Source organism: Vanacampus margaritifer, chromosome 1 (genome assembly GCF_051991255.1).
Source record: "Vanacampus margaritifer isolate UIUO_Vmar chromosome 1, RoL_Vmar_1.0, whole genome shotgun sequence".
Classification (NCBI taxonomy): domain Eukaryota; kingdom Metazoa; phylum Chordata; class Actinopteri; order Syngnathiformes; family Syngnathidae; genus Vanacampus; species Vanacampus margaritifer.
The window spans coordinates 23,317,044-23,334,171 of NC_135432.1; the positions used below are offsets into that span (position 1 = coordinate 23,317,044).

The 17,128-nt window shown below is 37.8% G+C and overlaps 1 protein-coding gene across 2 annotated transcripts in view; it reads right to left on the reverse strand.

The window, feature by feature from the left end:
• The window catches only part of LOC144063082 (sodium channel protein type 2 subunit alpha-like), a 34,989-nt gene extending 18,173 nt beyond the window's left edge, over positions 1-16,816 (reverse strand). Inside the window, exons 1-9 of one of the 2 annotated variants that reach the window (XM_077585051.1) lie at positions 16,457-16,816; positions 12,871-13,187; positions 10,117-10,235; positions 9,139-9,228; positions 8,320-8,448; positions 5,245-5,336; positions 2,987-3,277; positions 2,000-2,063; positions 560-701 (exon numbers count right to left, since the gene is read on the reverse strand). In XM_077585051.1, the coding sequence (XP_077441177.1) occupies positions 560-701; positions 2,000-2,063; positions 2,987-3,277; positions 5,245-5,336; positions 8,320-8,448; positions 9,139-9,228; positions 10,117-10,235; positions 12,871-13,137 (1,194 nt within the window). In that variant the 5' untranslated portion in view covers positions 13,138-13,187; positions 16,457-16,816. Of the gene's footprint in view, positions 1-559; positions 702-1,999; positions 2,064-2,986; positions 3,278-5,244; positions 5,337-5,536; positions 5,629-8,319; positions 8,449-9,138; positions 9,229-10,116; positions 10,236-12,870; positions 13,188-16,456 lie in introns of both variants that reach the window. The other variant, XM_077585060.1, reaches the window with a different exon arrangement.
• Between the last annotated feature and the right edge of the window lie 312 nt (positions 16,817-17,128).

Consider the following 17,128-nt stretch of genomic DNA (forward strand, 5'->3'; position numbering starts at 1 on the left):
TTTTGAAACTAGACAATGTGCACATTCTGAAGAAATTGTGTGTGAAGGCTGTGAGGCTGAATGAAAAACATGAATTATCTGGACTGATATTGAATGATGTGAAGTATAATAAGTGACATGGAATGATATGCAATGAGCTGGAAATAGCTGAGCATGTTGAAGTTGAAATGGTTTGAATTGGTGAATAAATGGAGAAATTGTAGTGGAAAAAGCAGAAAGGGGTAAGGTGTTAAGAATCAAGTAGGGTATGAAGTAAAATTTGAAGAATCAAGTAGGGAATGGACTAACAATCATCCCTAAAGTAAAATGAATATCACTTTGAAATTATGTAAATATACAATGCTGAATTGGCCATTAAGAATGAAATGGGAAAATTAGGGTACAAAATCGAGAATTGTGGGTAAGAATAAGAAAAATGGAAGCAAGAATGGCATGAATATTTGGAATATGTTCAAATTGGAATGACGAGACTCGGATGAATTATGTGGAAGTAGATAGATGACAAAAAATGGGAGAAATAACATAAAACAGCAGCAATGCACCCACAAATTATACAAACCTGCTGATAGAGGTTTTCCCAGTAGTCCTGTGTCATGAGTCGGAACAGAGACAGGAAAGCCCAACTGAAGGTGTCAAAACTTGTGTATCCGTAGTCGGGATTGCGGCCCGCTTTGATACAAGTGAAGCCTTCTGGACAAAGCCTGTCACACAATGATGATGTAAGTTATTTTGAGATTCATACAGCGCATCCAGAAACTACTGTAAACTAAAACAGCCTTGACAGCCTTGGCTCAATACTTTGTTGAGGCACCTTTGGCGGTAATTACAGCCTCAAGTCTTATGGAATTTGATGCCACAAGATTGGCAAACCTATCTTTGGGCAGTTTCGCCCATTTCACTTTGCATGCTCCATCCGTTTGGATGGGAAGCGTCGGCGCACAGCCATTTTCAGATTTCTGAGATGTTCGATAAGATTCAAATCTGGGCTCTGGTTGGGCCACTCAAGGGCATTCACAGAGTTGTCCTCAAGCCACTCCTTCGCTGTCTCAGCTGTGTGCTTAAGGTCGCTGTCCTGCTGAAAGGTAAACCGTCGCCCCAATCTTTGGCATCCACGCCAAAGAGTTCAAACTTTGTCTGATCAAAGTGCAGAATTTTCTTTTTTATGGTCCGAGAGTCCTTCGGGCGCCTTTTGGCTAATGAGTTAGCTGGTCATAAATGAGCAAGTGTCTTATACAAAGGAGTGGCTTCTCTCTGGCCACTCTACAGGTCTTAGGCCTGATTGGTGGAATGCTTCAGAAATGGTCATCCTTCTGGTTTTCCTGTCACCACAGAGGACCATTGGAGCTCTGATAGAGTGACCATCGAGTTCTAGGTCACCTTCCTGACAAAGGCCCTTCTCCCCCAATTACTCAGTTTGACATGTGGCCAGCTCTAGAAAGAGTCCTGGTGGGTCGTAAATCCTTCCATTTATAGATGGACATTTCTGCGTACCCTTCCCCAAATTTGTGCCTCGAGATCATCCTGTCTAGTGTCTGGCAACTCCTTTGACTTCATGCTTGGCTTGCGCTCTGACATGCACTGTAGGACCTTATACTGAATAGAGAGGTGTGTGCCTTTCCAAATCATATTCAATTAATGGAATTACCACAGGGAAACTCCAATTAAGCTGTAGGAAGCTCTCAAGGATGTTTTGTGACCAAGGCTGTGATGGTACATGTGATTTCTTAGTTTTATATTTTTTGCAATTGGCAAAAACGTTTCTACAAATATTTTTCACATTGTTATTATGAGGTCTTGTGTGTAGAATTTTGAGAATTTATCCCATTTTGGAATGAGGCAGTAATAAGAGGAAAATGTGGAAAAAATGTAGCGCTATATGAATACTTCATGATTGATCATTTAGATCCACTTAAAATATCTTGATTTGAAAATTGCAGGTTTGGCTACCATAAATGAGCAAACTTAAGTGTCTGAAAGCTTATTTGGCAAAGGTCCTTACCCAGCCCCAGTGCCATTTCCACAAAGCAGAGCATCCCTGCGACCGGGGAGAAAATAGTAATTACCTGAAACAGAAGACACCAGAAATGTTAAATATAATTTTTGCCAATCTTCCATTGAATGAGATGTATAGTAAATATCTCTTTAATAATAACGTATACGATTGAACAAAATTAAGTGAGAATAGTAATGGGGGTTTTTTTCTAAATACAGTATTCATATCTCAAATCCAACGGTCTAAATTATTAAGCACAACGGCTTAGAAAATGGTTGCGAAAGCAGAAAAGGTTTGTTTCTATTTTTGTCAATGTAATTGAAAAAAAAAGGACTAAAAGAAAATCTTCAATGATCAATTTACTGTACATGTTAACATAAGAGTCCTCTGAATGTATAAGTCCATAGACATTTCATGCCTGCATCTGATTTTAGGATGCAATAATTGCCCCACAGGGTTACTATTTGGAGGTATTTTTTCTTTTCCTTCCCCCATCTCAGATGCTCCATATGTTCAATAAGGTTCAAGTAAGAGGATGATAGTGGCCACATAATAAGATTTCTCCTTTCATACCCACAGCAGCTTTTTTTTTTTGCAGCGTGGGATGGTAAGTTGTTTTGCACAATAATTATTTCACTGTGGAAGGCACCACTGCAAGAAAGGATCAGTGCGAAATTTAACAAAGGTCATTTTGACACATTTAGACACCCAAAAAGGGACCTACCTTCTCACTCCTTATTATTCTAGCCCAAAACATCACTCTGACCTTTTTCTATTTTGCATGAAAACTGTGATTTGTTTAACCATTTTGCTTTAATTAAGCTTACTTGGGGACCTATTTTTGAAACCTATTAGAGATTTATATGAGTGCTCTAAACAACAGACTGTCTATAAAAACACAGAAAAACGAAAGTCAAACATGCTGCAACTTTAGCAGAAGCTAAATTGAACCCGGTTAACCCACATGCAGCCGATCTGTCCCTCTTGGCTTACTGTCATCGCTGATGTACTCGGTCCAGTTGAAGCTGCTCCCTGTGCTGTTCAGGAACGTGTCGTTGATTTCTGCTAGGCTGCTATTGAAAAGAAACATGTCGGCGGCCACAGTGCTGCTGCTGTTGGTGTCGTTGCCATTGATGGGCAAGCGGACGCATTTCTGCCTCAAATTGCCCATGAAGAGCTGCAGGCCAATGAGAGCAAACACGCTGAGGCAGAACACGGTGAGGATCATAACATCCGACAGCTTTTTAACTGACTGGATCAATGCACCCACGATTGTCTTCAAGCCTGAGTGGGAGGTAAGGGGTAGTGGGACATAGCAAAGGAGGAAATCATTAGTACCTGTCACATATAAGCTTGTATAGAGAGCAGTTCAACAAAAGCTTTTCCAATAACAAGCAGCCAGATTGAGTGTTTATGTATGAACTCTTGCACTGTCATCAGAAAAAAATCTGATACAGATCACTGTTTATCACAGATAAACAAGAATCGATGAGAGCTGGCGATGGTCAATTCCGTGATGTCAACTCATACTTGATGCTTGATGCTCGGGCTTGAATGGACCTCTTTGATGGCCTCCGAAAATGAATTCAGTTGTTTGGGGGGGAGGGGGTCATTTATATGCGGATTTTCATTATTTGCAGGCCAACCAGTCCCTACCGCCTGTCTACTGTATTTCAACATATAATGATTTCGGTCATAGTTGAAATATGTATTTAATTGGTTTTAGATTTGTTCAAAGCTGCTCTATGTAGGAATTTACCCCAAAATATTTTTTCAATAGCCTTTTTATTTGACCATTTATGACTGAAACATCTTATTAGCCGAGTAACACCTTAGCTGTTCACAATGGGTACTCCTACAAGCCTGTGGCTTAAGACTTGTTTATTGTTTGCTTTTAGTTTTCAGACTGGATTCAGGTTCGAATTTCCCGCCTTCTGTCTGCTGATGTGGCGTTATAAGCGCAGTGTGTATGTGAGAAAGGACGCGCGCAGTTTCATTTTTCAAAAATTCTAAATTAAATTTCCTGCATTGAGCAGCTTTAATATTCAAATTTGGCACAACAAAACTTTCATTTAAAACATCTAAGTTTACAGAAATTATACAAATTTAGTGATACAATTTTACAGGGGAAACCAGGAAAATAAACTTAAATGTGCATATTTTTATCGGGCACAGTAAGTGCATTAAACTAGGAAACATCTGAAGTCTAAAGAAAAAATACAAAGTTTAGGAAAGGGAATATTTGTAGGTTGTATGCTTCCAAAATGTATTAAGAAAGCAAAAATGTTGTGACATAACAAAAGCTTATTAACTCATTCACTGCCATTGACGGCTATAGATGTCAAAAATTAATTTCAATTTCAATTGGTTTAGCATTTTTCCCACTTTTGTTAACAAGAGTATGAAAACCTAGAAAAAAATATTGTACATTTAGAACAGATATATAAAACGTGTGATTAATTGTGAGTTAACTAATGAAATCATGCGATTAATTACGAAAAAAAATTACGTCCCAAATTCAGGCGATTAAATTTTTTATCATAATTAATCGTATGACTTCACTAGTTGACTCTTAATTAATCACAAATTTTATATCTGTTCTAAATGTAAAGTAAAAAAAAATGTCTAGGTTTTCATACTCTTTTTAACAAAAGTGGGAAAAAATGTTCAAAGGAATTTTTGACGTCTATAGCCGTCAATGGCAGTGAATGAGTTAAACAGTATTAAGAAAAAAATTATTCACAAACTAATACAGTCCTTTGTTTTTATTTTGTGAGAGTTGTGCTGTGGATGTAATTACAAGTTGTACTTTTCTTTTGCTTTTTGCGATGAAAACAGCTTTCAACTACTACCCACTAAAGAACATGACATGCTTCAAACAGGAATAGCACACTTGACAGACACGCACGTAAACGCACACACATTAGTTTGCCACCAGAAAATCTTCCTTTGCAATGTCTCATGCATAAAGGAAAAAGCACAAAATCCACAGGTGGCTCCCAAGGCAAGAATAGATTTGAAAGAAAGAGTTCTGCCTTTCTACATGTCTAAAAGCTAGGAATCCTTTCAATCTATGCAGATTGGAGCCAGATTCCATCTTTTTTTTTTTGAAGGCAACATGAAGGATGGCAAAACGGCGCTATCAGGCTTTGCTGCAGTGAAGATGAGCTCAGAAGTGAGTAGATGTTGCCAAAAACGCCACTTAGCAGTGAGCATTTCATTCGCCCTTTTGGCCTTGATGCTGTGCTCACCTGGGATGACTGATATAGTTTTCAGGGCCCGCAGAACCCTGAAGGTTCGCAGTGCTGATACATTGCCCAGGTCCACAAACTCTGTGACATATCTGTAAGGGAGGAGGTAGCGAAGGCAGGGGAGGGGGTTCGGGGGAGTTGCCAGGTGTTTTTCGGGATGCACACGTTCACGCGCACACAACACAGACACCCACGTCCAAAGCGTCACAAAACAAAAAGGGGAGGGGTCATGGAAAAGGGAGAGGGAGTGGCAAACGGTCACACACAGGAGGATACACTGAGGCACCCTTACCTGGTATCACTGAGATAGTTTTCAAAGCTCTCAACACTCTGAATGTGCGCAGAGCTGAAACATTGCCTAGGTTTACAAACTCTGTTATATACCTGCAGGATTAAATGCACAGTTATCACATAGCATCACTCAACAATGAGTACAAACATGTACAATCTCAAATCAGACTTCACGTACACATTGGGCAAAATGACCACATCTATCCACCAAGTGCTCCTGCCGAATCGGATGCAATAAACACCAAGTACAATTCCTCGACAACACGCCTAAGAAGAGCTAGCTTGTCAAGCCAATTCTTTCTCCCACATAATCAGGATTTTAAAAGCTTTCCCTAAAATCCCGACCTGCTCTTCTGTCATGTCAAATTACACCATTGACACGCCATTGTTTGTGCAATACTGGCCATGGGAAAGCAACTGTATTTGATAGGAAGTGAGGGAAATCATGTTTATAATTGTATTTCTAAAGCACTTTATAAGGGGACAAAAAACTAACCAAGTGGATTTTGGTAGGTTTTCTGCAAAGGTCAAACAAAAATCTTCTTTGTCACACAAGCTACAAAGTGTAATGATTCAGGTTATACTATGATCTTCTTGCCATACATTTAGTGCAGCAGTGGGTACAACAGCATGTTCTCACCAAATGCAGAAATGATTGAAAGCGTTTGGTATAGCTACTGAAGAGGAATAAAAGAAATTTGTCCTCTTTGCGTGTTCCAAAAATGAGGATAGGTTTGATGCAAGAAAAATACACCTTTTGCAAAAATGATTTAATTTAAAACAGAGAGTCTCTGGACAAATAACTGCCTCTAATTCATCACTTAAAGAACGTGGGATTTCAGAGCGTCAAATGTGCTCTTCTACGTGTACAATAGCTTCTTATAGTTAAAAAGACCTCCTCCTTTTCATTTGTAGACTAAACATACTCTCTGGTACTTTTCCGTGAGCAGATGGCGTAAACAAGGTCAGGTGGATGTTTTTGAGACAGAATGTGTTATATAGTTGAAGGATTTTCCCATAGCAAAATCTCACAAACAAGTTGAACCAAATTTACAGTGGCCGTGACTGATGAAGAAAGCAAAAAGTGTGTGTGTTTATTATTTCAAAGCAAATTTTGTTTTCATGACCGAGATGTGCGTGTACAAATAAAACAAGGAATTTTGGACCAATCAGTGTATACCAGCCAAAGGAGTGTGTGTGTGTGTGTGTGTGTTTTTGAGACAAATTCTGGTTCAAGGGCTAAATGTGCTTTCGCACAAAACGCTGAGAAGGAACTTTTTAGACTAAATAATATGACCCAGCTTAAGGCCAGACCATACGAGGTCGACATCATCTGCTCTGCTCAGGACACAAAATATGTCTTATAGGTTAATATGAAGAATTAAAATGTTCATAATGTGTAACAATAGTTGATATATGAAATTAGGTATTAAAAATGTTATAATAGCTTTCACTACACACCGCTCACTCCAAGTTGATCTTTAGGAACTCTATTTGGGGCCCAATGTCTATGGATGCACATTGGATGTTCATGGTTCTGAGCCACTTCATGAAGAGCTACTCCAGTTCACAAACTGTATTGTCACGGCAATTGAAGCAAGTGCAGCTGCAAAAAGAATGCTGTCAAATGCATCTCCGCATCTCCAGTTTGTAAAGGCATTAAGACTTTGGTTCAGACATTGACATCGGAAGCATTTGAGATAAAACAGTTTTTCTAAATATGAGTTTTTAAAAAATGCATTTAACTCATAAATCTATTGAAATATTCAAATGTAAAAAGTGGGATACCCCCCAAAACACACACACATGAAGCAATAGTTCTGTAGAAAAATATTGCTTGCATTCCATTCAGCATCCTGAAAAAACTTGAGTTTGACCCATTATATATAAATTGATTAGGCTCACATAATTTTATTCAATTTTTATTTTTTAGTGATGGCACACGTTTTTTCCCTAACTTTTTTTGGGCAATTTTTGCAATTTTTAAATTTACACCAGGACATAAATTTGAATATTTTGAACATTAGTGAAGAAATTTCTTGGTATGATTTACTTTCCAGATTATCATAAAATTTTCGTTTTCTCTCCTTATTTGTTTGTGTAATATGTGAGGCTTATAGTATACCAAATGATCATGTGTGAAAAGGGGTTGGGCACCTCAACTCATATAGGGTACCTTTATTGAGGCAGGATATGCTGTATATCGGCTGCGATCATGTCAATTAGGACATATGACATATCTTTGGTTATGATTTCTAAAAAGTACAATATAATGCAGATCATCCTCCTTTCTTACACTCAGGGATTAGCAGCAAAAGTTCAAGATCGGGGAGGGTTGCTGTCATAAATTAAGTCACTTTGAAAAATAATCCTAGATAAAGCAAATGCGTGTTTCTGTAAAAGGTATTAATTCATGGAACAATTATGAAAGAGAATTGAAAAAGTGTGAATACTCGCTGTGTTCAAAAAAGAGGTTTAAAACTACAGTGTTAGGAAAAATTCAAAATCAGGTGTAAACATGAACAAAAACTTGTTTTGCTTGTTTTAATTTGTGATATATTATTTAAAATGAATAACCTACTGGTGCATTAACATAATATGAGTAATATGAGGTAGGATATGTTTTTGTACTTCTTCTTACTCACTTTGAGCATGTAAACGGCGTTGAACTATGACATCTATTATTGATCCTTTTCTGTCTTTTCTTTTTTATTTTCATATCTTGCAATGTTTAGATGTTCAATCAATCAATCAATCAAAGTGTAAATGTGCCAAAATACTTACGCCATGAGGATCACGCTAAAGTCCAGCCAGTTCCAAGGGTCGCGCAGAAAAGTGAACTTCCCCACGCAGAAGCCTCTGGCCAGGATCTTTATGAGGGACTCAAAAGTGTAAATCCCTGTGAACGTGTATCTGGCAAGTAAGAAACAATGACAAATAGCGGAGTGATGACGGATGGCAGGACCTGTGCTTAACATTGGTTTTGCTACCAAACTTTTGTTACCATGGCGATCGAAGGCAAGAGCGAGAGGATAAGGTGAGGGTTATTACTAGAGCGGAGTGTTTATTAAACAGTGAGCACTTATAAAGACAGCAAAAGCTTCAAATGTATTTTCACTTGTTGAAGAAGCATTTCACCAAGCTACTGCATCAAACTTGTCAATTAATGCGCAAGTTCCACAGGCAGCGAAAACTCCAACTCTACTTTGCTTTTGACTTTGACACCAATGATACCGTTTCTGTGTAGTCCAGCAGCCGGACTCTTTCATTACAAACAACGCTAACTTCGAAGTTGTGTTTCAAGATTGAGATGTAAATTCCAGGAAATCAAATCTCTTGTCTCATATTAATCTTTTGACCCAATGTTTTAAGTCTACACAAATAAATAAATAAATAAATAAGGAATTAGATGCACCAGCCTAGTGATACTTTTGGAAGGTATAATGATGTCATATAATATACACACAATTCGGGGAAAAAAAACTACTTCGAAACTTTAATCCTACATTAACAAACACGCCAGATTACCAAAAAAACACACACATGATCTTAACTTTATGTCTAACAGAGAAGCAATGAGTTGAAAAGAGCAAAGGGACTTACTCTACATTCTTGGCCCATTCCGGAGGGTTACTTAGCGTCATGAAAGTACAATTGGTTAGGATGGTGAACATGATCAACATGCTGAACATCGTGGAAACACAAAAGTCAAGGAACACATGGGAAAATTGATGCTCACATGTACTGTTAAAAATCATATATATATATTAGGGTGTGCCCAAAAAAATCGATTCTCATAAGAATCGCGCTTCTCATTTAGTACGATTCAGAATCAATTTTAAATGTCCCAAAATCGATTTTATTTAAATTATTTTATCTACCCTTTGTTTGTGTGTGCCTTTATTGGGAGCGCTGTTCAGGTTGTACCCGATTTGGCCACTTAGGGGCAGTGTGGTTCCAAGTGGTCAGATACACTGTTAAGTTGTAGCCACATTAGAGAGTAGAAGGGAAATGTTACGATCAAGTTATTGCAATAAAGGTTTTTGTTTTTTCAGCGTGGAGACGTCCTTTTGAGTGATAAAAAGTGCCGCGAGTAGAGCACTAATTAGCATTAGCCAGTCAGACTGGAGTAGATCATTATGATTCCTTAAACATCGATAAATTGAAGCAAAAATCATTGTCAATCAAATCATTTTGAATCAAAAATCGTTCTTAATCGATTCTGAATCGAATCGCACACCCAAAAATAAAATCGAATCGTGAAACATTCGAAGATTCCCACCGCTAATATATATACTGTATATATCTCACATCCTGATGCACCATAACCATAGTTACTATATCTATATGCTTCTTGAATTATGCTTGAGTTCTGATTTCCCTCAGAGGGTTGGTTGTAACTGTGAAGGCGTATCCTGCGAAAGTATCGTCTCCATCACTTGCATTTAAGTGCACAGTGGCTGTAAAACACTTGAACCATTCACCTGTTGTTTTTGCATTCAGAACATCGCAATCTCATTTTGTCTGATAAACACTTCAATCTACGTGAAGCTCTGTCAATAGCCCACTTTCAAAGGATATGAGTGTACTAAAACTCTAATAGCTATCCTCCTAAGCGGGTTGAAGGGACTTAAGATGTACAAGGCAGGAGTGGCGTTGAAACGGAAGATTGCCTTCCCACGATTCAATACTATGAACGTCTGAAAAGGAGAGGAAAGGTAGTGAAGACATTGAAACATGTTGGTATTTATGTACACTATTAATAATGCAGAAGGTGCGTGTAATCAGGCGAAAGTAGTCTGAGGGTCTAATTTACTAAAGGTTTGTGCAATCAAAAGCTGGCGCAAACAGGAGCTGATCGAGTATCCAAACGCACCGAGGAAATTGCTGCACAAGTCATTGCGAGCGTTCTGGGAGGGGCATATAGCAATAGATTAATTTATCAAGCACAATGTGATTTGGAAAACCTGTGATGAATTGCAAAGGCTACTTAAATGAAAGGAGAAGTGGAAAACAGAGCATTTCTGCCCGTGTAAACATTTTTAAAATGCTATGGAAAAACAGACATTTTGACATTCTACTGATTTCTGGTAGGCGAAAATTGATGTCAAAGTACCTTCGGGCTCGCATTGCGAACTTCATGTGACCAAACCCAGGAAACAGGTGAGTGAGTTACCGTCAAAATACCGTTGGTTAGGCTAGTGGGGCACAGTTCCCCTTAATGATGTCTAGGAGTGACACTGGGACATTGCATTTATTCATCTTCCCAATGCCCTTCACTTTACAAGTCCGTCACAATAGCACACTGGAATCACTCCGCCACCCCCTTCTCCTATTGGATGAGCCTTCCAGAGGAAGGCATGGCATTCCATCCTCGTGCCCTCGTATCACATAATGAATGGGTTCGTCGACGGCGCGTTGCTAAGCGCAGCCAGGAAGCCAGTCACAAGAAATCGAGTCATAACACCAACGGCAAAAAAAACTCCTTTCAACTCTCACAGAACTGTTTTACGAGCGCGCTATCCCAAGTTTTAAACGCAATGTGACACAGGTTCAACCCAGCAAAACATGGATTTGAGGGCTTTCGCAAAATTTGGTTTGTTTGTCTCTTACACAAACATTTCTAATTCCATTACTTCAAACATCATTTTGTGCTTGCGACGCTCTCACAAATTTTCTTTGCTGGTGCACACTTACAGACCTGTAAGTCCACAATGCTCTTCTTTAGGGATGTTTGATACCACGTTTTTTCAGACCGATACCAGTACAAGTACTCCACTTTTGAGCAGTCACCGGTAGGAAACCAAATACCGATATTGCTTGTACTTTTGATACATAAATTACCACCTCCCCTCCAAAAAAAGAACATTTTAACTCATTCACTGCCGTTGACGGCTATAGACGTCAAAAATTCATTTGAACTATTTCTATTAGCTTCACTTTTGTTAACAAGAGTATGAAAACCTAGAATTTTTATTGTACATTTAGAATAGATATAAAATGTTTGATTAATTGTGAGTTAACTATTGAAGTCATGCAATTAATTACAATTGAAAACTTTAAATTGTCTGACACCTAATAAAAAAGAAGAAGAAAATATTATTTAAAATTAGGGGTGTCAGACGATTAAATTTTTTAATTGTAATTAACTCACGATTAATCGCAAATTTTATATCTCTTCTAAATGTACAGTGAAAAAAATGCTCTAGGTTTTCATTCTCTTGTTAATAAAAGTTGAAAAAAATGTGAAACTCATAAATACTTCAAATGAATTTTTGACGTCTATAGCCGTCAATGGCAGTGAATGAGTTAAAGAACTATGCTGTATATCCCAATACAGTGTTCCCACACTTTTCACGGGTGATATGTTCCACGCCCGCCCACGACAGGTGAATTTCTGCAAAGTAGAGGTCATTTAACACACACACAAAAAAAATATTTGTCATTAAAAAGGTTTACTAATTGTTTGGATGCATAATTACTATCGCTAAACGTGCTTCCATTTTCCGAGCGAAACAACATGTCCGCCTTCACGGAACAGTATGAAAATGCAATTCACTGCCATCCACGTTGAATTATCAAACAATAATGCAATAAATTTCATTTTAATAAACTTCATCCATTTGAGTGTAAACATTCATGCTTATTTTCATCAAAATGGTGTTATAAATAATTCAATGCATTTTCGTTTGCAATGGTGCCACAGTGTATGTAGCGATCGACTTATTATGGTATGGACCCAAATTAAAACCCACAATAGAGCGAGGGACCACTGAATAGCATTTTTCCTTATGATTGCATGAAAATGGCAATTTCTATTCTTATTATTTGTAGTTCTTGATTATAAAACGACCACTAGATGGCAGCCAATACTGGTATCGGCCGTCGTCGCGACTACCGATCCCTTGAAATAAAGATGTGTATCAACCGATACCGCTATCTGGTATCGGTACTCGCCATCGCTACTCTGATTAATATTCCAGCATTTTCACAGCAGTTGCAGATGCCCACAATCTGTTAGAGTGAGAGAAAACGCTATTTAGCACTAATTGGGATTTTAGTAAATCAGGTCCTAAGTTTCTTGTTCCATTTGTGTTTTTTTTTTAAATGGGTAAACAGATCAACCAAACTTCACAGACACAGACATAAGTAAGAATGCGCCGCTGCATTGTATCACTAGTTGTCAAAAAAATATATACACACACAAACACGTGTAAAATCAATTTTAAAAAAACAATAAAATGCTCTATATTCTTTTCCCCTTTTTTCACATAATGTAAACTATATCCATCCTCCATCCCCTCAAAATACATTTTGCGATCGGTTCAAACAGACCTTCTGATTGGTGTAATAGCTGTCCAAATCCTCCAGAGGAGTGGACACCAAACCACGAGGGATGTCCCCGTAGATGAAAGGAAGGGATTTTCCTGCCTCCAAGTCACTGTTGGGCTTGGGCCCATTTTCATCGTCGCAGTCGCTGCGCCGATCTGTCCGCGGTCTCCGGGCCACCTCTTCGGCGATGCGCCTTTCAATGGCAGCCAGAGACTCCGGGACGAAGGGGCGGAAGCTGTCAGGACCAGGCGGTACCAGCAACTGGGCCATTTTGTCATCCTGATCCTTTAAGTCGAGAGTGGCTCAGTTGGATTAGGGAGCTGCAGCACAAAAGGAAAATAAAGGTTATTAGTTGAGTTGGGCCATATTAGCTCATTCACTGCCATTGACGGCTATAAATGTCAAAAATGAGTTTAACTTTTTTTCCACTTTTTTAACAAGAGTATGAAAACCTAGACATTTTTTTTATTATCTTTTATTTTTAAAGAAAAGATTCTTAAAAATTAGGGGCATCAGGCAATTAAATTCTTAAAAATTAGGGGCGTCAAGCGATGAAAATTTTAATTGCAATTAATCGCATGACTTCAATAGTTAACTCATGATTAATCACAAATTTTGTATCTGTTCTAAATGTACAATAATTTTCTTCTAGGTTTTCATACTCCTAACAAAAGTGAGAAAAAAAAGTTAAACTAATAGAAATTGTTAAAAAAAAAAAATTACGTCTATAGCCGTCAATGGCAGTGAATGAGTTTTGTCCCCCCCACCCCCAAAAAAAACTCATAAGAGCAGAATTTATTCCTAGCTTGTCACACAGAACACAATATGAAAAATATTTCACTCATGTTGTCTGTTTCTTCCCAATAACTAAATGACTATAGTTTTACTGCAAATAACATATCGTTGTTGTCTGACAATCAAGTGCATGTAGTGACAAGCAATTAAATGTTATCCCACTGCATTGCAAAAAGGACTATTAACCTGTATAACCACCGGTTGCCATTCAAACAACAGATAATTGCTTTGTGTTTATCTTAACGGGCTCAGATTTCACACTATGTAAATCTGTGAGTAAATTCAGATATTATTTCAGTCAACAGCTGCATCTATTTTGGGGGGAAATTTTTGTTGGCATTTGTTGACATTTTTCTCAGGTGAAATACGTGCCCTTTTCTGAAAGTTTCGGAGGATATTGTTTAGCACCTTGAGGGCAACTTATTTGTAAAATTATCAAAATGTTTTCTTAGTCTCTTGGTTAGTGGTAGAGTTGTGCCATAATTTTTACTGTCCACAATAATACTAGTATAGTTTTTGACGATATAGCAACTATAGTAATAGTATCACGTGAACATGATGAGCTCAAACAGGTTGCTACTAGAACAACCATCAATTTGAAAAAGAGATTTAACACACACACGCACAAAAAACAATGTCAGTAGATTCAATGAACAAAAGTCAGCTTCCAGTAAAGGTTGAAAAAGGCAGGCAAGGTTCCTTCTGGGCTTGACACAAGAGAAAGCAATGTGATAAACTTACTTTAGATGGGTATTTGCAATGGTGGAATTTACCAGCTGATCCACACACAACTACTGCTCATTTTGCTCAACGTACATTATAAGTGCTCAGCTAAAGATAAAGAATTGTTTGAAAAAAAAAAGAGCAGATCGATCAGAGTCAAAATTGTAATGGTCTTATTTCTACACACTGCATAGCAGCATCCTTTACAAGTGTTTTCAAAATCTAATTATCTGTAAATTATTTTTCAGTGTGATGTTTAATTCAAAACTAGATTTAAGTGTTGGATCATATTTTGGTGTATTTAGGGTTCAAACTATTAATATAAGGAATTATCTACAGATTATCCACATCGGGGCTTTGTCCCTTACTCCACATAAGCGAGGGTTCATTGGACCCACTTCATTTTGACCCAGTCAAGTAGGGGTGTTAAAAAACAATCGAATCAACAATATATCGCGATCGTATAGTGCGCAATTTTTGAATCGATTCAATATGCGGCCGAATTGATTTTTAAACATAATTTTTTTTTTGGGAACATTCAACAAAACGTCTTACTTAGGGTTAGGATTTACACATTGAGCATGAAAAAATGTTATATTAATGGAACATTAAGCCTTAATATTTTATTTCAGGACTGTTCAAACATGAAAAAGACTGCAACCTGTTTGTTAAATACGGTGGCTCAGTTATAAGCCTGAAGTTTCAGATAAATTAATAAATTTTCATACAAATCTTACAGTGTACATGTACAAGTTTACTGATTAGTATTTTCTATATTTGAGTAAAAAAAAAAATGCAATAATCAATTTAATAGATTTGGCATCGAATCAAATCGTGACCTATGAATCATGATACGGATCATCGGATTACTACTCAATTCAAACCCCTACAGTCAAGCATTCCCAACTGAACAACAAGAACAACAACAAAAAATATTTATTGTATTATTGTTTTAATTCTGTTTATTTTTTTACTTTATTTAAAACAATATGTGTATGCAGCTATGATTATTGAAGTGTTCTATAAATAAAGCTGAGTTGAGTTTACGTTTTCAAATGAACACTTCCACAACGTTCATAGGAAATCACAATGTCCCATCATGTGAGCTATTTTTAGAACTGGCCCTCTGTATGTGGTTTTACCTGGTAGGCTACCCTTATGGCACTATAGGTGACCCCTAGCGTGTACTTTATTGCCATCATTCGTATTTCTCATATAAGCTCTTCCTAACCAAACCATACAATCAATTTGGGGCTTTGAAGCCAACAATTAGTGGAAAACACAGAGGTCCTAATCCAGGCCCATAAACCACAAGGGTTTCGGTCAACGCAGTGAAATGACTGATCTAAATACCACCGAGTGTTATTCCAAAGCATTAATACAATTGAATAAACACAAAAGCACTGCATGAACAATTAAGAACGACGCGTAATTCTATGGGCTTGATTTGAAGATGCTTTTGCAAATGAACCTCTGAAAGGAGTCTGGGCGTGTCCTTGCCAGATGTGTCTATTTGCTCACAATCCATCTCTAAAAGGGAGCGGCCACTTGTCTAAAAATAGACAAATACCTTTTACTTTGTATGAATAACAATGCATTCATTCCCTATAGTTCATTAAAATGGATATGTCCCGACGTTTATTCAGGCCTGACGCAATGGTGGCTGATATAGGAAGCGGTGTTATTTTTCGTCCATTTTGTGTTCGTCAATGATCCAATATTATATTTACACTTCGTCAAGAGGAGACAAAATGAATGAGTCATGGTTGTATGCATTCATTAGCGAACCGTGATTTTTGTTTTGTTTGTTTGTTGACTTGGGGACTCAAACGCATAATTGTCAAACAGACAACAGGTTGAATATAGATTTTACAAGATTAATGCAGTTTCATGACATTTGAATTGAATCAATAAAATACTTTAATTATAAAATGGCTACCTTAATTGCTGGAATCCATAATTTCGGGTTTAATCTGTTTTTATACCTAGCGACTATAAAGCGACGTTTTCTAGTGTTTTACTTTACAAATTGAAGGTGTCACAAGTCAAGGAGAAGATGACAGATACTCACCATCATTACTACGACGTTCCGCAGGTGGCCCTTAAGGTAAAATCCCATCGCATATTTCGCTTTTTCTTAAAAGCGGATTGATGGACAGCACAAACACGACAAATTATCCAACACATTTCGAAATCCTATCCCCAAAAAAAGAGACAATTGTATTGCCTATGTGAGCACGCGTTAGTGTCTTTAAAGCCCCTCGGTTAATTTTGCTCGCTTCCTGTCGGTTCGGCTTCAGCACAATGGATGTGCAATGGTGGCATCAGACGAACCCTGCGAGGACGTCAACAACCCACCCGCCAGGAGGACAAGTACGTCCACCTGCTGTCAGACGGAAGAAAAACACGTACCGGCGATCATTTCAACTGTATTTTCCCTTGTCATTTTTAATTCATCGCATTTATTGAAGACTGGTTCATCTGATTAGGGGGTCATGCTGTGTATAATTACGGAGATCATTAAAAAAAAAAGTAAAGTCTCTTTGCTTTTGCCTTAGGAAATGTTGCCACCTGTTGGTTAGCTCTTCATATTGCGTCATGGGGAGGCTGTGGAATTGTACTTCGCTTGTTCAGAAGTCACAAGGTTCACTAATTGTACAGTACTGGCAGAACAGAAATGGCAAACGCGCTATTCAACTCCTGAAATCATTAAGTTGTTGCAACCGATCAAGAGTCATATATC